We start from the raw sequence: 23,958 nt of genomic DNA on the forward strand, positions 1-23,958 counted from the left end.
CATTTGTGGAACCAGTTATTTCAAGGCTGTACACCTTTAAAGGAGGGATTCCTGTCTTGAGAAGAACCTGAAAAGTATTTATAATGCACACAAATGTTACAAAATTTAATGTACAATATAGTAGATGGAATCATGAAGATTTAGATTTGAGGCCAATATCAAATACTGCAGTCAGATGGTACAGCCCCATTTGATTGTCAGGGAATCAGGCCTGTGTTCGCCAATGGTGAACCTGTTCCTGGAACTTTGGAGTGAATCAGGATGAGAAACTGTTCCCTACAGTTAGAAGCACTTATGATGGTTTGGTATGGGCAAGGTGGGGATGACTAAAGACAATAATCAAGCATCAATTAAATATGGTATTTATATGAAAGCAATTGGGTTTTTCTTCAAGATGTAGATATAATGCTAGAACTAGAACACACTTCAAGATGAAAATCCAGAATGCCTTTGAACTGCATGCCCAGTGGAAACTTGAAAATCCCACCTTCACGCATTATTTCAATCAAATCTTGTTTTTGTGCAGCCATTTGGTTTAACTCACTCTGGAAATAGTGTGTGCAATAATGAACATCCTCTCCTGCTGAGTGAGAACAGGCTTTACATGGACTGTAAAGTATAAGTGCCTGCACAGTCCCAGTTCCACCACACCGTGTCCCTGCAGGCATTTCATCCCTGAGGTTTCACCACACTTCCCAGTTTAGCTGAGCCTGGCTCTTGACTGCCTGTGCATGAGAAATCAGGATGTGATACCAAGCTGCCTGGCACCAAAGGGCCATCTTTGGGGGATCTTCAAAGGCAAAGTCCTTGCCAGCATAACGAAAGCCATGACAATTCACCAACGAGAAGCAGCTGAGAAATTACCTGTGCCAGTCTAAAGACTTGGGGTCAAGCTTCACTTGAATACAGACACAGATAAAGATAAAATGGGAGAGAAGAAAAGGGGGGAATACTGAATGGGACAAGAAGGGGAAACACATAGCAACAAACGTCCTGTACCCCTTCCCCCCACTCTCAGCAGCAAGAACCAAGTCTTTGTCATAGGCAGTGTGAGCAGTGGGCTCACTAATAGTTTTCTCCCTTCATGAGTCTGGTATTTTGGGTTGTTACCCCGATTCTTCCCTTTACTCTGACCCAACTCCCTTTATTCATCTTCCCTTCTTGAAGTAAAGGCTGTCACAGGGCTCATTTCCTGATGATTCCTGTCACTCATGTACCTCCCTTCCCTGGACAGCTGTCCCTCTGCCATGGCTGTGGCCCTGCCTGGACTATAAATAAACCAGTGTGGGGATCAAATAGAAGTTGCAGGGCTTTTTCCATTTGCAGCTTGGCTGGAGTAATCCCTCTAAACAATGGTTTCAGGAGAAGGTCCTGGTTGACCCTGGTTCAGCACTGCTGCAGGCATCGCCCAAATCATTGAGCCCATGGTGTCCCCGGGGTCAGGTGAGCCAGGGTAGCCAAGAAGGAGCCTGTCCACAGCTATCCCTGAAAGGGATGGCCACCAGCCCTCAGTGAAACTCCTGTGTGACTGCAGGTCTGCACCTGCCAGCCATGCTGCAAAAGATGAGGTGTCTTGTTAACAACAAAGAAAATATCTGCCCAGCAGAACCATCTAGTTCCAGTCCCAGCCTTGGACAAGGAAACAACCATACAAGAGTTTCCCTGCTGTGATGCTCTGAAGGGAGCCAGACCATCAAACAGGGCCCAAATGCACCCAGGACCACTTGGTGGGACATCCCCCGTGTCTGGAAGCCACGACAGGTTCTCCTGGCAGAGAAGAGTCAGTGTGTGGTTTGGCAGAGTGGAGACTTGGGCTCTGTCTACACGAGCAAACAGAACGTTGGAGCCTACACATGTGTTTGGAGTGCATGGTGACAACTTACATTCTTATTCTTGGTGTCCACCAAAATCATGTGCAGGGTAGCACTTGGCTGGGGTTTGCCGGGATCCTCCCTGCCTTAGTTTCTATCTCACACATTGACGAGAAAGCTGCACCATGTAATTTTATTCAACTTTATGGATCTCCTGTCTTTCATTGCATAACCCTGAGTGATTTATGAGGTTGTCAACTTGGGTGGGAAACTCACTTGATCCAAGGGGGAAACCTCTAATCCAGATAGCAGAAAGTAATCAGATCTGTAATTCCCTATCACCTGTGAGATCCAGGCAGTCAGGTGTGTTGCAGGAAAAGCTGATATAAGTGTTTGTTTTGATTTTATTTCAAAGGCAAAGAATAATAGGGACAGAGTATTAACTTGGTGATAATGCCTTAATTAAATGGATGGTTTGTCCCTACAGGACTGCCGTGATCAGCAGAATGGATCTAAGTAGGAATCAGCTCCCTGTGTACAGCCTACTGCCATAAGAGTGCATTTTCCCTTGGCTGCCATCCCTTGTACCTGATAAGTACAAGGGCAGCATCACCTTCTGTGATTATTTACCATTTGTATTCTGAACTCCTGCAGAGACAAAGAAACTGCTTTCCCAGGAAACCTGGATATCAGAGCTTCAAGTGTGGAAACTGTTAGAGCCCTTGAAAGCAGAGATCTTAGGACATATAGATGAATTTCTTTCTGATATCTGCAGTTAAGTTCGAGGATGTCAACACCTTATCCAGCACACTGTAGTACCACAGACCCAGTCTTCATCTTCACACACTCCTCGACTTGTGAGATTATGGTTTCCAAAGACATGTGAACTTAATGGCAACATGAGAGATTCTACCCTATGATAATTGATACTCTGCTCCAATTCCATCCAGAGCCTGTTGAAATTATGGGAGTTTTATAGTTGCTTTAAAAACCCCCTTCATTAGGCTCAGAGAATAGCTGTACACTTGAGTCTTTGAAAACCTTATGTGATGAAACCCTCTAGAAAGACAGCTAACTTTAATGTGGATGTATTTCCCTGCTAGAGCACTGGCCAAAACCATGGAATAGTAGTTTATGAAATCTGTGTAATAGCTAATTAGTGTAAGAAAACCAGCACAGCCCCAGGGAAAGTGAGTGATGATGTACTGACTTACATAAATATCTGTACCCTTTAGAATTCTTGAGCAATTTTTGTAGGAACATTTCCAGAATCTTAATACATGTGTTTTAGTTTGACTTTTACTAGTGATTTGAGAGGTTTTGCCAGTTATTTAATCTGAGTTTGAACTGTGGCTGAGAGTAAATGCATAGGCTCTCAGCACTGCTGCTTGCTATGGGATGAAGAAACAAAACTTTCAAAAAACATACAAGAAAGGCAGTGTATGAATTTTCATCAGACAGAAGCTCTACATGACACACTTTAACTGCCACATCCCTCAGAAAAAACCAGACTGCTGCCAAGCTGTTGACAGAGCTTTTAATCCATATGATGACTGGTTTTCTACTATTTGTATTCATCATTTTTCACTGAAACCCGGTATCTTATGAACTATGGAAAAACAGCAGGCTGAGATTTGTCCCCCCTGCAGTTTTTTATCTTCTAGCCATCATGGAAATGAGGATGATAGATAAGACAATAGTTCCAGCAATTCCACCAATCACCATTCCCAGGATGTTCCCGTGGACCTGCCTTGACTGACATCTCTCACCTGTGAAGAAGAAGGCTTGTCCTGATGGGCACCTGGGAAAACAAAGCACAGGTTCAGTGGATCAGCAGCCTTGTCATGCCCTCACCCCAAGCTCCTCACATTCATTATCCCAGATGAGCTGTTCCCATTGGAGGGATTCACATCACAACGTTCCCACCTTGTGTGGAGGCTGTTTACACACCCTGGCAGCATCACAGAATGGGGCTTCTTTGCTTTATGCAAAGAAACCTGCCCTCCTGGCTGCTGGTAGGAACCAGTCACTGTGCTAAAGTGTTTTGTTTCTACCTTTCCTTGAAGACCTGGTGGCTTAGACCTCTGAGATCTGTAGCTCTGAATACTTTTTTAGCTGCATTGCTTGAAGAAGGCCAGGGCAAGGAGGGAGGAGGTCTGTGGTACCTGCAGCTTGCTTTTCCGTTCACATTCACACAGACTCCATCATTCTGACAAGGGTTTGGGTCACATGGGTCTGGCAGATAAGGCAGCTGGTCTTGGACAGGCTCCATGTCATGGGCTGCTCTCTTCTGCCTTTCAAGAACAAGGCCTTCCGTGAGGGCAGATTGCACACGTTGAACAGGAACTTCAGTTTTATTGAGGTGAATTATATCTTTTAAAAAAAGGAAAAAGACATCAGAATCAGTGAGTGATACTATGTGTAGTGTGCCTCATATCAGGGGCTCACAGGGTGCTTTGTGGACCAGAGGGTGCTCCTTGTCCATTTTCCCTTCACAGAGCTCTTGCTGTACCACAACAAGTTCTGTGTATTTAAAGCACAAGACAGAAAATAAGACTGAAATTACAGAAACAAGTTAGGTAAATCTGTGATGTTCCGTACTTTGAAAAATTATGCCAAGTGAGGCCATCCTACTTGGAAATAAAGACAGTGGGGATAGCCTTTAGTATGTTCAGTGCTTAGAAATGGACATAGCTACTGGTCAGGGTGCCTAAGGGTGTCTAAGAAGTTAGCATTTCAAAACTCACTGCCATTTAGATCCCCCTGAACTCACAATCACTTTAGTCAACCTCACCCACCTGACACTAGGTAACAGAAATGCTTTTTAAAGCATTAATCAACTTTTTAAAGTTGATTCCCAGTAGAAGAGATGTTGGAGACAGGTGGCAAGAGTTATCTGAATGTATGAAAATAGAACGAATCACCTATTTTGTAAGGAGAATCAGGAAAAGGGTCCTTACCATTAAATTCTGCAAAAATAATCAGGTCATCATTTTTCAGGAAGCTTCTCCGTCTCATCTGTCTGTGGGATATGAAGTTATTCCACCCCCAGGCTACACTTCTGTTGCAATTGCACGACTCATCATATCTTCCAGCAATTGATGGTTTATCCCATATTATAGCTCCATTACCTGCAAAGAGAAAATGAGCACCACAATGTCGTGCAGCTCAAAGTACTACATGACTGCTTTCTGCATTACAGTGTTAAAGGGGATTTATGCTGTAAAATCAAGTTTAGACCTGAAATCCCCAAACAAATCCCAGAGGACTGACCAACTAAAGGTTCCAGGTGATCTTCAGGTATGGTCTGCGTGAGGATTCTTAGTCTATGTGAGACCACTGAAATTCCACAACTCCTCTTTCATTGAGAACTAACCAAACACAAATTGCCTCCTCATTGTCACCAGCTAAGAGTTTCCTCCTGAGTAAGGATGCTCCCCCACCAGTTTCCAAGTACCTATGGGTTAGAATTTAGCAGATTTTGGTCATTCCTATGATTTTATTGAATATTCATATTCAATATGAACATATTCATACTTAGAGTTTAAAAGCTCCTACTGAAAAAGTATGTACTTAACTTCCACTAGAAAAAGTAGAAAGTGATGAAGATTCATGTATAGTATTTTATTCTGTAACAGACTCCATTTGTCCTATTATTATTTCTGTCATAGAATCAGAGAATAGTTTGGATTGGAAGGGACCTTAAAGATCATCTCATTCCAACCCCTGCCATGGGCAGGGACACCTTCCACTAGACAAGGTTGCTCCAAGCCCCATCCAGCCTGGCCTTGGACACTTCCAAGGATGGGACATCCACATTTTCTCTGGGCAGCTGGTTCCAGTGCCCAGCCATCCTCACAGAAAAGAATTTCTTCCTAATATCTATTCTAAACCTACTCTCTTTCAGTTTGAAGACAATTCCCTTTTGTCCCGGCACTCCATGCTTTTGTAAATTGTCTCTCTCCATTTTTCCTGCAGGCTCCCTTCAGGTACTGGAAGGCCACAATTAGGTCACCCTGATTGTTCAGCCTTCTCTTCTCCAGGCTGAACGATTTTGAATTAACACATCCATGAGAAAGGGTGAATGTTGTGCATTCAGACCATGTAGGTTGAGGTTCACTGAGTATGTTGAAGTTGACTGAACCTCCTAAGTGCAGGTTCAAATTTTTGTTGCTTTACTAACAGAATACTGCACCCTGCTGGCATTCCACCAACCTGTGATGATATGTCACCTATCACAATGGACAATCCACAGGTAGAATGGGAATTTCCTGCTCTCAGGAGAATTCTACATTTAGAATCATACTCAGATATCCCAGGGGTTGTTCATAATAACACCAACCTTGTATGTGTCACTTTTCATGTTATACAATCTTCCACAGGCAGGAATTCTGAGTCACACACTGGCAAGTTGTACACAGGAAAGTTTCCCAAACTGGGAAATATGTCCAAAGTTTCTCAGCTCTGAGTCCTACACTCAGTTCTCTTACTCTGATTCCTTGGCTCTCGCTGCCAACATTCCTCCAGGCAGGCACCTCTTACCTGAGTTAATGTGGTCTTTGCTTGTGGTGAAGCTTTTGCTCGAGGACATCCTTTTCAGGACATCAGGGTCCTGATCCAGCACGGTGAGTGTGGCCTGTCGGTTCAGAGCTGGCCACTCCAGAACTGCATCGTTCTCTCCACTGCACAGGTGGAAGGCAACACGAGCGTAGCTGCTGTTCTGGTAGTTCGGCAACACGCTGATGCCAAATCCATAACCCTCAGGGCTGTAAAAACGGGGGCTTTCAATAACACTGATGGATGAGTTCTCAAGGATTTTGCTGAAGTTGTGAATGACCCACACAGCTGTGGGACAGGGGGTCTCTGTCAGAGTGACATCATCAATAGCAATCCCACCCGATGAAGAGCTGGGGTTGCCCTTCAGTCCTTGGAAGAGGTAACGGAACTTCTTCTGAGCGTTGAGGGTTACGTGGGCAATTTTCCAGTTGGAGTCACTGTCCGCTGTGATAAAAGGAAAGCAAAACATTGCTATCAGTGTGATTAGAGATATTATGAAGCAACTTGCCCCTAGCCATCCATCCCAGCTGCACTTTTAGACAACTGGACCTCTCACAGAGTCCTGAAGGGCAGAGATCTTAAGTGGATGTTGTTACTATAATATATCCACACTGTTTTGTTATCTAAATGCTTTGGAGATGTTGTACAAAGAACTCTTCACACATTAGGGAATGACAGTCTCTACTAGAAAGGGCAACATGCTAAGAGCTAAGACAAAAAGGAGGGTGGGAATCAAGTGTTAGAATTAGTTTTTTCTAACACTTTTCCAGGGAATTATCCCTCCCTGCAAGCTGCTGCAGCCTGATGTAGGCAGATTATGACAGGTCTTGTGCTTTGACAACATAAAACACATGGAGCCTCAGTGGCTGAGTTTGTCCTATTTAGCAAATCACCTAAAGGGGAATCCAGTTCACATTTCCAAAACTGCATATGTTTTTATATTTCCAACTATCTAAAAATCAGTCTGCAGTATCGACTGCAGAGGAGCACAGGTATTTACATCTGAACAGCACACTCTTAGATCATATAACAGCCAGTGGAGACAGTCAGTTGGTCTCAGCATGGCTTGGGGTCCCTCTTAATCACCAAGTGTAACATAGTTTTAGGGATGTTGTGACTTCTGCTGTGAAGCACCAAATTTACAATATTACAACCCACAGTTCCTCATGTAATACCAAAATTCTTAGCTGTATTGCAATGTATTCTGGCAACTTTGGGAAAATCTTTTGGTTTCTGAGACAGTCTTCTGCATTCATGGGAACAGTAAGACAACTCCTCCCCTCTACCCAAATATTCATCTTATTTCCAGAATTACCTTGAAAGGTTTGAATTTTCCTCATCTTGCGAATGTTCCCAGTGCCATCATCCTCTTTAAGCCAGATGATCAGCTTGTCAGAAGGGCTTCCTGTGGTCCTATAGAAGAACTGGAGGCACTGCTGAGTTCTCTTTGGATAAAGGATTCTGGACTCTAGGATTGCCACCTCATCTGCCTGGCCAGAGCTGGTGCTGAAGAACATGAAGTAGCCAGCATCTGGGAAGAAAGGGTAGACTGTCACTCCCTGTTTACACATTTCCTGCAAAGCTGCATAGTGTAAATTCATCATTTCAACTGCACTTTTTTAGTAAGCAGAAGAGTAGTACTTAATGTGAATAGTAAAGGAAATAGCATGTGATAACCATCCAAGACAGACTGGGATAAAAACAGGAGTAGTAGTTCAGCACATACATGGAACTCACTGCTGTCAGCTCCTGTCAGTTTTGCATTAGTTGCTCTAATTGGAAATTGGATTCCTCAGGAATGTCAGAGATATATGAAACAGAGGATTCAGTGCTGACCACAAGCAATTAGTAGATACATTTTTAAATTTGATTTATACTGAAGATAATCTAAAAATGAGATCTTAGAGATCACATGCTATATTGCCTTGTAAAGAGTTAGATAATTTCTTATCAGCAATAAAGATGATAAACAGGGGTTGGACACAAATCTAGCACTGTCCTGACCTTGAACATGCAGAAGGTCTTTTTAAACAGCTTTCCCAAACACTTCAAAACTCAATTACTCATCTTAAGAAAATTATTTAAGAATTCCTGCTCCTCTAGTTTAATTGTCCATTAACATTTTTGAAGTGTTCTTTACTTTAGTTTTGAAGTGTCTACTTTTATCCTTATATTTACAAGGATTCACCATTTGCACACCTCATATCTTGGTATCACATGAAGTTGTCATGTCTTATCTGTATGGTATTGTGTCGCTTTTTAGTTATTCAATTTAGTCAAAGATTAAATTAATAAGTTAAATTTTTTTAGCTGTTGTGTGAAAGTGCCATGGACTCCTGTCCAAGATAACATATCGTAGAATCACAGACTGGTTTAGGTTGGAAAGAACCTTAAAGATCATGTTGTTCCAACAGTTACACCTGCATAAAGGCAGTGCAGCTTCCTGCATGCTTAGTGAAGGGTTTTGAGCTGTTTATTAGGTTCTCTCTAATCTGTCAGGGGAAGGATCTCCATTCCCTTCCACATGGTAGCAATGTTTTGAACTCATGTCCACAGGAGCCTTGCTAGAGATTGCTCTATGCAATGTATGACACTTGACCATCAGCTAAACTTATTTTAAATGTGAGTGTATTAAATCCAAGTATGATCACAAGTGAGAAGCAGTGCTGTGAGCCTGTTGTTGAAATTGTTGTAGTAACAAACCCCCAAATGATCTAGACTACGTGTCCTTTTTGATAAGAAAGTCAAAGGCAACAATAAGTATCCATGGCAATTAGAATATGGCCCTGGCAGACTTCAGCAGACCCCCTAAATGTTAAGCTGTACTTTCCCTCCTTCCATTTAGCCAGCAGTAAGTCAAAAACCCAGAATACCAAAGCTGTCTGGGCAAAATAGAATCCATCTATGTGAGAAACTTAGAATTTGCCCCCACTTGAGATGATTCTGATTGCAGAACCACTTCTCAAAAAACATCAAAATTCCTGATAGTGTCAATGACCCTTTGGAGGTGCCAAAAGGAGAGACACTCCCTACTCATGCAATTCATTTCTACACTTTGGAGATCCTCAGAGGCACCCACCCCTCTCCATTAACTCTTCAAATAACATTGATACTTATTTTGTACTGAGTCACTGGATTTTAAAGCCTAAGTGCACATTAAGTGCTCAGTTCAGGCAGACTGGATTTTGCCTGATAAACAACTCATTTAAATTATTTTCTCCAGTTACAATTGTACTGTATGGGGTGAGAGAGAGGAGAGAAAGAATTAAGAATCAGCTGAGGGTTAGAAACATGTATTTCTAGAAAATATCAGGTGGTTTTCTTGAGTTATATTGTTGTCTTGGGCCTGATCCACAACTACCAGCATTATAAAAGGTTGGAGATCTGTTCTTTCCAGTGGGTGGGTCACTTGAGGGGAATAAGCTACTCCAGAGTACAGCAAGTCGAAGAGTTACAAAGGACAAGTGAATGTGCTTTAGGTCAGGATTCCTTCCCCCTGTACTGAGGCAAAATTTACCACAGAAGTCACTTTTATCTTGAAAGTGTGTTGTAGTTTATCCTGTCTAAACAATGAGAAATTAGGCTCTTGCTTTTCAGAACTGCCGGTTGGGACTTCATCTTTATTCTCAGCTGTAAACTAGCACCCTGTGACTGTGACTGGGGCTCACTGCTCTGTTTTTGAGAATGTCTTCCTTTGAAAAATGATGAAATTACCACATGAAAATAAAAAGTATCCCTGAACTCCTATCATAAAATCTTTGCAACTTTCTTCTGCTTCCAGAACTAGAACTCCACAAGCTTAACTTCCCATTTGCATTGCAAGCACAACATTTATGAGTGGCTACAAGTGCTGTTTGATTCTTATCATGAGGTAACATAACTCTTATACAGACTTTGGAAGTTGAAGTAAATAATTTCCCAGGTTATATTTAAAAGACCCCTAGTTAAGATTGTTCTTTGTCCCCCTTGATCTTGCTAGTGTGGACAACATTCCACTAAATTGAAAAAGTTTAGTGAGAGTGGGAGTGCAAGCACTGTACAGGGTCTTTAACAACTTCTCTGAACCTGTCATTGTAATCAGCCCTGGAGAAAACCCAGCTCAGAAAGTGTCCCATTCCTTTGTTTTACCTCTGCAGCGCCCAGAAAGTGTGTGGTCCTCCTGCCCTGTCACGCTGCTCTGTTGGTGGACCCAGTTCTGGTCATGGTTGGTGCCCTGGATCATACCACAGATGTTCTCAAACTCAAAAGAACACTGGTCCAAAAAGGTGTGAGTTGAAGCTGAAAAAAAATACACACATGGTCATCTCAGAGTAGTAGCTCATTAAAATTTCTGCTCTAATTTTGGTGGGGTTTGTTTACAGCAGTATAACCATCCTGTAGAGAAGACAACCCTCACGCTAGGGGATGTGAGCCCAATGACTCAGAGGAGGAAACGTTGGATTCCTGGAGGAATTCCCTGGATAAAGACAACCACCTTTGACCTCTTTGGAGAAGGTTAAAGAGCCCCACGTGGCAGTGACTGTCTTTGTGCCTGTTTGCCAGCCTTGGTGTATGTAACCATTCCTCAGCTGAAGTTATTGTTCTTCACAGCAGTTCCCTGATTGATAAACTTGAGCTCTGTCCTTCCACTCTAAGCAAAGTCCACCCTGTTACCTTAAGCTGGTTCAGCTGAGTTTGCCTGCAAGGTGATGCTTCTGCTGGCAGCACTGAGGGGACAATAACTTTTCAGTAACAACCATGATCAGTGATACCATCTTCAACCAGCTCAGCAAACACCTAGACAGTGCGGGATTCTAGAACTAGCCAATCTCAGGAGCAAAATAATCTGATTAAGACCAAATGTCAGTAAAAGAGGACAAAGTGCAGTTGCATTCACCTTAAAAAAGCACAACAAGGCTGCCCGCACACCACAGGCAGTACACAACCACAGGTCTGAACTCCTGGGAGCAGCATGGAAGAAAAAGTGTGAATGGTTTGACTTTCCTTGACTAATTTTTACAAAAATCATGAGAGTGAGAAGAGCTAAAAACGGATGAGAAGGGAATAAACTGTTTGTGTTTATCTGCACACCACACGTCCTGTCCCATACCTCCTGAAGCACATTTGAGAAGAGTTTTTGTTATTTTAGAGATGTAAGGAAGGTGGACCAGCCTGGCTCAAGTATAACCAAATAAATAGTTTGCCATGGTTAAATTCTGACTTACTGCAGTTGTACATGCGATTCAGTCTTTCCAGGTCAATGGCACTGAGGTCTAGACGTTGTCCAATTATGTCATCAAATGCTGGTATCTTTGCTGTAATTGTGGGGACACTTTCATTTTTGTTAAATGAAAGTGGTTCATAGTGCATCAATGATTCGTAGTCGTAGGGGGTGTTCAGATCAGTGATGTAGCTGTCATTGTACTTCACAAAATTGTGCTCTTTGCCTGGTAAAAGAACAGAAAAGTGCTTCATTTTTAGAGAAAATTGAAAGGAAATGGCATTAGCACATCCCCTTGGATACAGTTTTCTAAGGCACAAATTATATACCCAAAAGCAATTACTTCGCAACAAAATATTGAAACTTAGGTTTGTGTTTGTCATTTGGACAACAAAGCAGTGCCTTTTGATTGCAGCTCTGTGCTCTCACAGGTGACTTCAGTAAATTCAAAAACAAATACCAATGAGCTGTAAAGAATGGTATATATAGGAGGTTAGATTACAATTAATAGGAATGGTTTAACAGTAATGATCCTGAAGGATTAAGGATTAATATACTCCATTCCAGAATCTGTGAACATTGATGCAAACATTTCCCAGGATATTAGATCATATATAGAGAAGGAGAGGTCCTGAAACTCATAAAGGAGATAAATATGACAACCCTGGAGTGTCTTCAGGTTCTGTTCTCCTTTAGGTAAAGAATGCCCTAGCAATCTCTGGGGGAAAAAAAGGTATTTTTACCCTAGATTTATAATATTGGTATTTCTACTGAAATGGCCCTTGGAAACACATTCCTCATGGTTTCTTGGTGAAGTAATTTGCCCTTAGAGAAAGTTTTTCATTATGAAGGTGTCTGCTAGGGCAAAGAGAGGGAGCCATTTCACAGGCTTTGGTATAAAAGTAAAAAGATCTTGCCAGCATTTCTGACTGCAAATAATGTTTTCAGAATATTTGGCATTCTTTTTCAAAGATAAAACATCACATGACTGTGCTGTTGGGTAATTACAGTTTCTCTGTATAACAACTGCCCTGCCCTTCTGCAAATCACAAAGGTCTTCAGTTCAAGGCTTGAGGTTATATAAGAGCTTGGAATTGTTTTCTTACAGATACTTGAATTGCACCTTTTATCAAAAATAAAATTAAAAAAAACCCTCCCCTAGCCACTCCTTTTCAAACAAATCATTGTTGTGTAAATACATAATCAGATCTCACAGAGGACTACGAAGAAACTGCCTAGGCACCAGGGGGACTGTGAAGATTTTGCTGAAACTCATAAAGCCACTGAATCTGATAATACTAAACCTGAAAGCAAAAACCCACAGAGACACGCTGGGCAGGAGAGAACTATTTCATATTTCTCATCTGATCTAATAATTTTGAGGTTTTTTTCATGGCAAAGTGAATATTTCCAGTTTCAGGAAAGCCTGAATCTCTGAATATAAAAACCTTTCAGATTTTGAAAGGATCTTTGCTTAAAGAAGAGCCACCTCAAATCTCACCATCTAAGTTTACAATTTGCATGACATGGTAAGAGGAAACAGATTCAGAGAGATGGGAAGTGATTTGTTTAAAATAAGAGAGCAGATCAATCCTGGAGCCAAGGGGAAATAAAAGTCCTGATTTCCAAGCAGGGCCTCTATCTTCTGGCCTTAGACAATCTCTGGCTTTTGACCAGAGAAGAGGTACCAAAATTTCTTGATTTACTGTGGTCTCAGGTGTGCCCTACTGTTTCTAAAATTCTATCTTTAGAAAGGTCTTAAAATCTAGAATTGCAAATAGGATATTGACAAATCTGCACTTTGCAAATTCTAACTTGAATGTTAAAACCCACCTGCAATAATTTCGTCCCACCAGATATTCACGTAGTCATCCCGGTCCATCCTCGACTGCTCGTGGTAAAATCCTAAAGCGTGCAGGATCTCATGTTCCACAATAGCTCTGTAGTCACACCCTGACCCAATTGAGAGGTTCTGTCCAGTCTGCAGGTCCCCCACCATGGACCAACACCTGAGAAAGAGGGAGAGCTTACTCCCTGTTCTCTGTATTTAACTTCTCAATCTGCTCACTGGATTTAAAGTACAATCATAGATGTTCTTAATATTAAAGGAGTCACATAAATCATTATTTAAATGCTGACCACATGCCTTAATTCTCTAAAAATATGCTACTCTGAAAGCAGACTTACCCCCAGAAACTATCACTTCATTACTTATCCTCTGTGTCAGAGAAGCTCACCCTGCATTTTTGAAAAGCCACAGAAGTTTAGTCCTGCATCAGCTTCCATTTTGCCAAGAAACATAAAACATACATGGAAACAGTAAATTCATCAAAACAGGCTGAGCTTTTTTGCAATAACTTGGGCTAGAGAAAAAACTCAGGAGTATTTAGAATAGCAACATTTGGTCCTTTTTAAGAACAACCATGCCTTGCATTGGCCAGAGGTGTGAAAATACATTTCCAGTATTAAGATCTTCAACACTGACTTGTCAAAAATTATGGAGCTTGCAAACTTGTACGACAAGTGTCATTGGGCACTCAAGGAAGAGCTGAAGGCAGAAACATGAACTTCTGGGAAAATAAGAAATATTCACAGCTGATATAGTGATAAGATTTTTGTGCTTTTCTTCACTTTCTTTCAAAACATACTTAGTTGTAGGAAATAAAATAAATCCTTTCAGTTCTTAAAAACTTGAATTTCTGTGTATAACACCCTTTCAGACTTTGAGAGACTAGTCATTAAAGAAGAGCCATTCCAAACCAACAGATATATTACAATAAACTCTCTTTCCATCACTTTTTTTTTTTTTGTCTGTCTTACAAAAATTTCCAAACTTGAATTCTAGCTATTCACATTCACTTTCCTGGTAAGTTAAAAGGATGTACGTGGGGCTCTTCACTGAAATGGAAAACAACCCTAGATGGAAAACTGGAAGCAGTTGATGAAAACTCAGAGATGCTGGGATTCACCTTCAGAGCTCATCCTGTAAATAACAGTCAGCAGAGGGAGGCAGCTGCTTGCAAGCTCTTTGTCTGAGAATGCAAAATGAGTTGTTTTCCTGGTGGCCTCTTTTTCTCTGCTGACAGCAAACCTTTAGACTGCTGAAGTCAAATGGAATGGGTTCCCAGCTGATTCTACATTGCAAAACTAAACAGAATTTGATATTACCCTTACCCATCTTGTTTGCTAAAAAAAATGTAGGTTCTTTCTCCTTCATATGGCTTGAAATCAACGCAGGACTTCAGGCGGAACATTTCAAATGCCTGGAGAATTACTCCTTTGGCATTCAGGTCTAGAAAACAAGGAAAGAACCTTTAATACACTGCAGTTTGTTCACCTTGGAGACGTAAGATATGTACAGATTCACACATGGAACCAAAGGAAAAATGATTGAAAAGAAATTATTGAATTTGATTAAGTTGTGGTTTGCTATGTTAGCTGTAGAAGGAAAATAATTTTGATATAAACAAGACTACAATAAGTAGTTATTAGTAACATTTTTAGTGTGAGAGAAACAGTTCTGGAAAAGGCAATTTTTTTATCACAGGGACTGCAGTACAAATATTGGAGGATTGGAGATAAAATCTGAATAAAGTGTCTCCTTTACCTAGGTCATCACCCAGAATATAGGGAATAGGGAACTTCCATCTGTAGGTCTCATTTCTTAAGGCATTTCGCTGGTTTTTCTGAAAAGGGAATTAACAGCTGGTGATGCATCTACTGCAGGGAGCTAAGCTGATTTGTAGCAAAGATACAATTAGGACAAGCAACAGAAAGGTTTTAATTACTTACAGGGAGCAATATATCGCCCTGAAAGAGGTCCAGTCCAGCAGCTGAAATGCAATTTAATCAAGGATAGTGTCAATGAAACATCAAATGTATTTCATTTCATAAACCATATTGAACATACTTATACAAGGTTAATGTCCTTGGGCAGCTACAGAAAATAAGTAAGGACCAGCCTCTATACACTGAAATATAGGCAATAATAAAAGTAACAGCAGTTTCTAGTTTCTACTCAGTTTTACTTCTTGGCAATGTTTGCCTTTGTGGTGGCACTATTATCCATGGTCACCTTTGATAATCTCTGCTTGCTCTCTGGTAGTGACAAGAGTCACACAGTGGGACAGTGCTCAATAAACATCTAAGTTTTTTTCCATGTTTGTAAAACTTTATAAAAATCATATAGAGATGGGCAGAAAATGCTGGTGGGACTCCAGAGTCCTTCCAAATCATACAGTGTTTTTCTGCCTTAGCACCATGGGTCTGTGCAAATTTCAGAAAGGAAAGACATCTGCATCCCTTGTTTACACAGGGTTCCAGTCCTGGATAGATTCAGGTGTCACAGAGAGAGGAAGGTAATTCAGAGCTCACTTGATTATAATTCTCTTGAATTATATTCTCTCTCATGAGCTACCTGACCATCAGTCTCCTTTACAATACTGAAAATTCAGCATTATGCTCACAACTCTTCAGGCCTCATGAGAATTTAGGCATGAACTCACCCAAGTTGATCTGGGGAATGTCTTTGAATATCTCACCAGCTCCAGAATCTGCAAGACAGTCAAAACATACAGTGTTCAGATGTGGTGGCACACAGCAAGTAGAAGGAAATGCTTCAAAACTCAAACCAGCTCACACAGCACTTACCAGCTTCATTGGAGACATGTCCCACCTGGAAGAGAATGGAATACAACCAGTATAAGGTATGCCTCTAGACTGAGAGGAGCCTGTAGAAATCAGGTTTTACTTACAGAGACTGGAGAACCATAGACAGAACATAGAAGAAGTGTCAGGCAGAGTGGGAAGATGCTGGAGCCCATTTTTGCAGTGGGAACAGAAGCTGGTCCCTCTTATCTCTGGCAATATATAGGGCATGTTGCTGAGCTTTCCATGGAGCATCAGCCAACCAGCATCAGACTTTCCACCTTTGAAGCATTACTATAACAGTCAGATTTCCCCCTGGATGGCACCTGATGGCATTGCTCTTATCAACTACCTAAGTCCACTTGGAGGAACATTGCAGAGAGGAATGTGGTAACTTCATGTCTTCAGTGCAGCTGGTGAAAGACCCACCCAGACTTCACATAACAGGTTCTCCATCTGGCCCAAAGTTGCTGACTCCTTCTTCTGTGTTTGTTATCTGTCAGCATTATGATCTTGACTGCACAGGAGAAAAGCCACACTCTCAAGCAGAATTATTCCAGGTTTATAGCAGTCCAGCGCCATTAGAATTTGGCGCAGTGCTGCTTTCAATTAATAATTAACATCACATTGTAAAGATCAGAAGTAAGAGAGGTATGATTATGAATGCTGTGACAGTGTTTTCCCTCAGCTGATCCCATCCCAGAACTGATGCTCCATGCACAACCTGCCACTCTCTGCCTCCAGAAGTGGTCACTTGTATCAGTAATCCTTGGCTTTCCAGTTTGATGCTCCTTTGTTTTCTGGTGGGTTTCAGAGATCACAAACTCTTGTCCTGCACCTTGCTGTCTTCTTTCTCAGGGGGCATGGGTCAGGAAGGGCTCTATAAATCTCTAGTTTGCTGTGCATCAGTATTCCCATGAGTTCCATGTGCCCTGGATTACCTGAATGCCTTTAACTTAGGCATGGAATCCTGTTCTTTATTTCACATCTGAAATTAAAAGTCACAAAAGTGAGGATGTTCACCCCTATGTTCAGCAGTTAGACAGGAAAGGGCTTGTGCCATGACACCACCACCCACAGTGCAAGGCAGAGAGCTTGGGTCAGTAAGTTTTGAGTAGGATATGGGCTTATCCTAGAAAGGAGTCAGTCCTTCAACCTAAGCAACATATTTTTCTCCAAACAAATCAGAGTAGGAAGCTATTCATAAGAGATCACATTGCAGAGAAAAAAGTACAGACATCTTTTCTTGTTTGGAGAAGAAGGGCCCCAGAGCACTAATCTTTCACCTAGCATACATGGGTGTTCTTCAGCACTTGCTTTTAGGAATGATTGTTTCTGACACCTAAGCTGAACAGGACACAGTACTAGTAAAATAAGTATGTCTCAAGATACATCATGTCGAGGCTGTTCTCACAGGTGAGCAAAGAGAGTCAAAACACAGCACAAAGACCATATTTGCAGATGTGTAGCAGTGGATGTGAGAACAAAACAAAAAAATTGAAGCAAAACCAGAGCAGTCTGAGAAACACTTGGTTTTTAGTACCCTTAACTTTAAAATAACTGAAGAACCTAAAGAGGATGTCTAAAGAGAAGTCATTCTGAGGGCATATATTTGTTTTCATATATATATAGGGGCTCTCTTGGACCCCCTTTAGGCACTGGACTTTAGGTCTCCCTGAAGCCTTCTCTTGTCCAGCCTGAACAGCCTCAGCTCTCAGCCCGTGTCTATAGCAGAGGGGCTCCACCACCAGTTTCATTCTGTCCTCCCTGGAGGGCAGTGCACGCACGTGCTTCCATTGGCTGCAGTTCTGTAAAAAACCTGGTGATGGCAAAAGCTGTTGCTCGTCCACTCTGGGTAGTACAGCAGGTGCCTTATGGTTTCTTACACCACATTGAATGAAGTGCCCCAAACTGCTGTACGTCAGTATTCCCACACCCAAGGGCAAATCCACCCCAGATTCGTAGACACAGGCACAAGCTGGTGTCACTAAATGCAGATAATCCCTTTTGTTAATCTGCTTGTACTGGTTTTAACTCCACTATAACACAAACTTTGAGACAAAAATGTGGCTCAGGTATTTGTGTCCTTCATACAGGCAAGAATGAAAAAAAATCCTCCTGAGATTAAAAACCTGTCATATCAAAGTGGTACCAACCACATTTTTAATAAAAAATTATCCATCCAGCTTCCCAAATTTTAGGTAAGTCTGTTTCCCTTTGTAGAACTTGAAATCAGCACAAGACTGAACTTGTCAAATGCCTCCAGGTTAAGAACTTCAGCATTCAGATCTGAAATACACAGCAGAGGATAACAACAGAACTTGCTCTGCTTTTAAAGTATTATAAATATCTATAATTCTAGAAGAAAGAATGAATAAGTGTACATTAAAAATAAGAGCATATATAAAAAATATCTGCCTGGATGAAAGAACAGGAGGCTGTTAGCAAAATTTCCTGACTGGAGTAATTTTGGCAAAGGTCATAGAGAGATAGTCTGTTATTAGATAAACTGATAGTACTGAGACAAACAAGCAGGCTTTTGGACATCCAGGGCATTGTTCAAGTACCGCTGGAAAATTTTATTGCATGCTATAATATAATCTGAACTGTTGTCAACTTTGAGCTCAGGGCCAGTAAAAAGAGAGACAGGAGAGATACATACAATTTTAACAGCAATTTATTATTTATTTCTCCTCCTGTATTATTCAAAACTTAAAATAGTGTCTAAAATCAGATGGTAACAAGGATAGTGCTCTGAACTATTTTACTTAGAAAATATCTGCATGTCCTCTTATCCTTTACTGAGATGGGGCTGGTAGGAAGACACAAGGCACATAGGGGGGAGCAGATCAACATGAATGTTTTCCAGATTAGGATTCCCTGACTTTATTACTCACCTCACTGTCATGGCTGTGCTTTGCTGAGTGCAAAATCCACTCTGAGTGAGCATCAATGGTGAGCAAGGGAGACAAGAACCCAGGTCATGAAGTCTGACACCAACAAACAGGGGTCAGGCACAAAATCACAACACTCTCCACTGCACAAAAACATCTCCGCTGTTTGTGTCACCCAACACAGCTCCCCTGAACCAACATTCAAATAGTCAAGGGTGACACCGGCCCCAGGTAAGGCGATACCCAGCACATTTACATCCCTGCACCTGCCCTGCTCCCCAGAGCAGCAGCACCAAAATCCCCCCCAGCAGCAGCAGCAGCTCTATAAAGCTGCTCCTGCCATCCCTGACACTCCACCAACAGCAGCCACTGCCCTGCCTCAGGCACTGCTGCCACAGCCCCCTTGGCCAGCACAGCTCTGCTCCCCAGCTCGCAGCGTGGAAGCTTGTCACTCTCCACAGCAATCCAATGTCACTTCATACGGGGCCACAACTCTGGCCATCATCAGCCTGGAGGCCTTTGCTGGCATGTGGATAAACGCTTTCCTTGTTTGTGTGCTTTGCATTGCCTGGGTCAAAAAGAAAACCCTGAACTCTAATGAGAAGATCTTGCTGCTTCTGGGATGCTCCAGGTTTTGGCATTTGTGCATCTCATGGGTATATTCCTTTCTTTCAATAATTTATCCCAATTACCTTTATGTTCACACCATAATTCAGCTTATTGTATCTTTTCAAACGTTTTTAAATTATTCCCACTTGTGGTTTTCTGCCTGTCTTTGTGTTTTTTATTGTATAAAAATTGCGAATTTCAGGAACAGGTTCTTCATCTACCTGAAAGTAAAAATTGACAGGATTGTGCCCTGGCTCTTGTTGGGGTCAGGGATTTTAGCCTCAGCTGTAAGCATCATTATCTATGACCTCGCTGAAACTGACAGTAACAACCTCAATTTCACCTGCCTTGGAAATTTTTTGGAAGCAAGTGTCAGAATGGATAAACATTTTTTCTCTTCTTTTTTTCTCATGGGCTTTGGATATGCTGCTTCATTTATGGCAGTCATCTTTTCTGCTGTTTTCCTTCTCTTTTCTCTCTGGAGACACAAACGCAAGATGCAGACAAACTCCAGGAACAACCTCAGCATGGATGCCCACATCAGGGCCATGAAATCAATTCTCTCCTTCTTAGTGATGTACAGCATCAATTTCATATGTTTGATCCTGACAATAATTTATGTCAATAAGAATGAAAATACCATGATACTTCTTATATCCATATATCTGAATGCATTTCCAGGTGTTCATTCCCTTATTCTGATTTTTGGTAATCCCAAGTTGGAAAAGGCACTGCTAAAGATTCTCTGCTATGTGAAGTGCAAGTTTTTCATGAAGTAGGAACTGTGAAAAAAGCTGGAGCCCATGCAAAATGTTGAATCTTCACCATAGAAAACAAGTAATGTACTCTAATGCAACTCTCTAGGCAGTGCAGATGATACAGATGTTCTCTCTTCACCGTCTAAGTTAAGAAAAATTCATTCATATTTATTGAACTAAACTATTGTGAGTTAAATAAGTTATTACTGTATTTAGATTTAGCTAAATCTTTGAGATACATTTTTGTTATTACCAAAGTCATTTAGCCCTGTTGTAGGAATGAAGCCTAAATCCCGGCGTGGTGAAGGGATTAATATGGGCATGAGAGTCTGCTGGAGGGGTGATAGATTATCAGGCAGAGGCCCTTTACCTCTGCCTGAGCCCAGTGGAAGAGGGAGTGATGTCCTGTTAATGCAGCCCCTGCCCAAGACTCATAGCCTTTGTTATCAGAACCTTGATAGCCCTCATTTCCTCATCAGCTGGGTGCCTGCCACCATTTAGGATGGCAGCAATAGGGTATTTTGATTGCAGCCTCACGTGTACTTCTCCCAAAAGTACAGATTTGGCATTTGAAATCCTCCATGGCAGAGGAATATGACCCCACTGCAGACAGGACAACAGGATTGCTTTGCTCTCCTCCCCAAAGCAGGGAACACCTCTTTGTTAAGATTTGCTCTTCCAACTGTGTCAGACTGTACCCCAGTGAAATTTCATTTATAGGCACAACTGATGGTAAAAGTTGAGCTTAATGATTTAACTGTTGCTGTTCTATTTTGTATTTTAATATATTTAGCTCTAATCCAGTGAGCGTATTTATTAGTGGCAATTCCAAATTTGTATTTCTACAATAAAATTCATTATTTGTAATTCTGTGATTGTGAAAGTTCTTATTGAACACAACAAGACTTACAGGGTTGAATTTGCTATAATCAGAAATTAGGCTGAGCCACACCAAGGCCCTTTGATCTCTGAGGAACAGCAAGGGGTTTATTTTCTGCCAAATTTCTATACCCTTAATATAACGGACACAGACTGGCTGCAAAACAGCAATAACAATACTGCAAACCTGCCACAAATGTTTTGGTAGTCACTGATTGAAATTGCTGCAATAAACAGGTTTATTTCTTTTCTGTTTTACCTTTCTTTCTGCTGTGGCCCTGTGCTGTGTGATATATTATGGGCTGTACCACTGTCCAGCAGTGGCTGACAGCTCTGTGTGAACATGCTGATCCCTGTCACTCACCAGAGGTGCTCACTGATGCACAAACAGCGAAGCAGGAACAGCCCCGGGTGCTCAGGGGGTGCAGAGCCCCCTTCCCACGCCAGCCCTGTGTGTCCTCTCTGCCCCACTGCCTGCAAGGACAGGATTCCCTGCTCTGTGTGACTGCCCTGCTGGCCTGCTTTGACTTGGTGATGAGATTGGCTTTCCCAGTGGACTCTGGCTCAGTAAACCCCATATTTTGTTCTGGATCAGGGGAACAGCATGAAAACGGAGTGGAGGAGACAACTCATTATGAACTGACTGCACCCCCTTGTGCTGCTGTGGGGGAGGAGGTGGAGGAGCTGGGGATGAAGGAGTGAAGTTGAGCCTGGGATGAAAGGGTGGTGGAGGCAGTGTGATCTAGTTTTGTATTTCTTGCTCATTATCCTACTCTATTTTCTATATGCAAATAAATTAAATTCATTTTCCCCATGTCAAATATATTTTGTCCATGACAGTAACAGAGGAGTGATCTCCCAGCCTTTAGCTCGATCAATCAGCTTTTCTATCCTGTTTTTCACTCCTGTTCCACCTGTAGGTGAGAGAGAAGGAGCAGCTGGGTGGGGGCCTGGCTGCTGCCCAAGGTCACCCCTCCACAGCAGGTGAAACATAAAATAGTTCCAACACGAACAGAGCAGAACCTGAACTGGTCACTTCTGTCTCCAGCTCAGGTCCACAGGCTGATCTTAAAACATCTCTTCTGGACACATCTCCCAGGTGAAAAGCCTTGTAAGGACAAGCACCACACCTCCTCTCTTTCTCTGCTGATACTCATGCACTTCGCCCTTTAACATGACAGTCACAACTGATTTCACAAGAAAGCCCTGGAAGATCCATCTTATTCCCTACATCCAGTGCAACATCATCCCTCACAACCTCACATACACAAGACTCAGCAGGCAAAACCAGCACCTTGCAGATGTGACCACACAAAACTCCACAGCCCCAGCAAACCACGCTGCAGATCCCTCCTTCCATCCCTGTGAAACCCCTGAGAGTGACACCCAGCTCAGCATCCCTGCCCTGTGCACCAGCCCCACTCAGCTGGCACTGCAGGGGACAGGGTGTCCATCAGCACAGCCACCCTGCACAGCCCATGGGGACAGATGCAGGATGTGCCCAGCACAGGGAAGCTGACCCATGAGAGATGTCAGAAGTCAATGGGAATGGCTGCCCAGTGCTGGCATGCGATGGAAAACTGCTCTGGGTGACATTCCAAATTTTATGTCTGTCAAAAACATGCAATTAGGAGGGTGTGATATGAATAGTTACATAACATACTGCTGGTATTTATATCCCACAGAAAACATGGGTATTATCATTCTGAAGAGAGAACATGCTGGTGGTTCATTTCCTGTAGCCATAGAGCTCTTTGTTGGGGTTTCATTTTTCCTGGTTCCACCACAGCATCAGATGAGATCCCCTTGGTTACTCTGGGCCTGATGTGCAAGGCCTAATGTGCCAGGTCCTGTACTAACCCAAAGTTCATGGGCAGTCCATGCCCTACAGAGCTTAACACAACTTGCCTGTTGTGTTAAGCTATCAGGATTTACATTAATTTGGAAGCTTTATGGCACTGCAGTGTGGGGGAAACCCAGCATGGACCCATCCTTGAAAGCCTTCACTTTCTCAGCAGATGAGATTTGAACCCTGGCACAGGCACTCATCTCAGTTTTCACCCTTTTTGCTCTATAGGCTTCAACTCATTCTTGTAAAAAAAAATGCCACCTTTACTTTCCATGTCCCCCCTCACTTGCCCAACTATGTGGCTCTGCACTTACAGCAATGCCATTCATAAAATGAACATAGATTTAAATGCCTGTGAAGGATCAAAATAAACTCCAGTTTTCCAGCATCTTGGTGGAACTTTGCAGCTCATGGAGTCCAGATTAAACAGTACAGTGACTCCCCTGACTGTTCTCAGCTGAGCACAGCCAGGGCTCTCCATGATAATCATAGATGACCAAAGGACAGAAGAACCCAGGTCCTGAAGCCTGACACTGCTCAAACACGGGTCACTCACAAAATCACAACACTCTCCACTGCACAAAAACATCTCTGCTGTTTGTGTCACCCAACACAGCTCCCCTGAACCAACATTCAAATAGTCAAGGGTGACACCGGCCCCAGGTAAGGCGATACCCAGCACATTTACATCCCTGCACCTGCCCTGCTCCCCAGAGCAGCAGCACCAAAATCCCCCCCAGCAGCAGCAGCAGGT

The 23,958-nt window shown here is 42.3% G+C and overlaps 3 protein-coding genes across 3 annotated transcripts in view; 2 read left to right on the forward strand and 1 right to left on the reverse strand.

The window, feature by feature from the left end:
* Positions 1 to 1,673: 1,673 nt before the first annotated feature.
* Positions 1,674 to 16,391, reverse strand: MEP1A (meprin A subunit alpha). The gene is made up of 14 exons (XM_008641823.2): positions 16,323 to 16,391; positions 16,219 to 16,243; positions 16,074 to 16,121; positions 15,361 to 15,401; positions 15,176 to 15,254; positions 14,743 to 14,860; positions 13,402 to 13,577; positions 11,573 to 11,794; positions 10,497 to 10,646; positions 7,684 to 7,899; positions 6,354 to 6,812; positions 4,772 to 4,942; positions 3,977 to 4,184; positions 1,674 to 3,612 (listed from the first exon to the last, which is right to left on the reverse strand). Exons 1-14 carry the CDS (start codon positions 16,389 to 16,391, stop codon positions 3,465 to 3,467), a joined length of 2,130 nt encoding a protein of 709 aa, XP_008640045.1. The 3' UTR covers positions 1,674 to 3,464.
* A 1,219-nt stretch (positions 16,392 to 17,610) lies between these two features.
* Positions 17,611 to 20,504, forward strand: LOC103622879 (taste receptor type 2 member 116). The gene is made up of 2 exons (XM_008641895.2): positions 17,611 to 17,631; positions 19,526 to 20,504. The coding sequence occupies exons 1-2, from the start codon at positions 17,611 to 17,613 to the stop codon at positions 20,495 to 20,497; spliced, it is 993 nt and encodes a 330-aa protein (XP_008640117.1). The 3' UTR covers positions 20,498 to 20,504.
* A 3,192-nt stretch (positions 20,505 to 23,696) lies between these two features.
* LOC103622881 (taste receptor type 2 member 9) overlaps positions 23,697 to 23,958 on the forward strand; it is a 1,340-nt gene continuing 1,078 nt past the window's right edge. The window contains 1 exon segment of the mRNA XM_008641896.2: positions 23,697 to 23,721. Within this exon segment, the coding sequence (XP_008640118.2) occupies positions 23,697 to 23,721 (25 nt within the window).

Source organism: Corvus brachyrhynchos, unplaced genomic scaffold (assembly GCF_000691975.1).
Source record: "Corvus brachyrhynchos isolate BGI_N302 unplaced genomic scaffold, ASM69197v1 scaffold116, whole genome shotgun sequence".
Classification (NCBI taxonomy): Eukaryota; Metazoa; Chordata; class Aves; order Passeriformes; family Corvidae; genus Corvus; species Corvus brachyrhynchos.

Excerpts from the sequence above, each read along its gene's own strand:
- LOC103622879 (XM_008641895.2), top strand. The coding sequence starts at position 17,611 with ATGTCGAGGCTGTTCTCACAG. Across the intron at positions 17,632-19,525 it reads TGTCGAGGCTGTTCTCACAG|CTCTGCTCCCCAGCTCGCAG; the intron begins GTGAGCAAAGAG and ends TGGCCAGCACAG.
- MEP1A (XM_008641823.2), bottom strand. The coding sequence starts at position 16,391 with ATGGGCTCCAGCATCTTCCCACTCTGCCTGACACTTCTTCTATGTTCT. Across the intron at positions 15,402-16,073 it reads CATTCCCCAGATCAACTTGG|CTGCTGGACTGGACCTCTTT; the intron begins GTGAGTTCATGC and ends ATTGCATTTCAG. Across the intron at positions 3,613-3,976 it reads AACGGAAAAGCAAGCTGCAG|GTGCCCATCAGGACAAGCCT; the intron begins GTACCACAGACC and ends TTGTTTTCCCAG.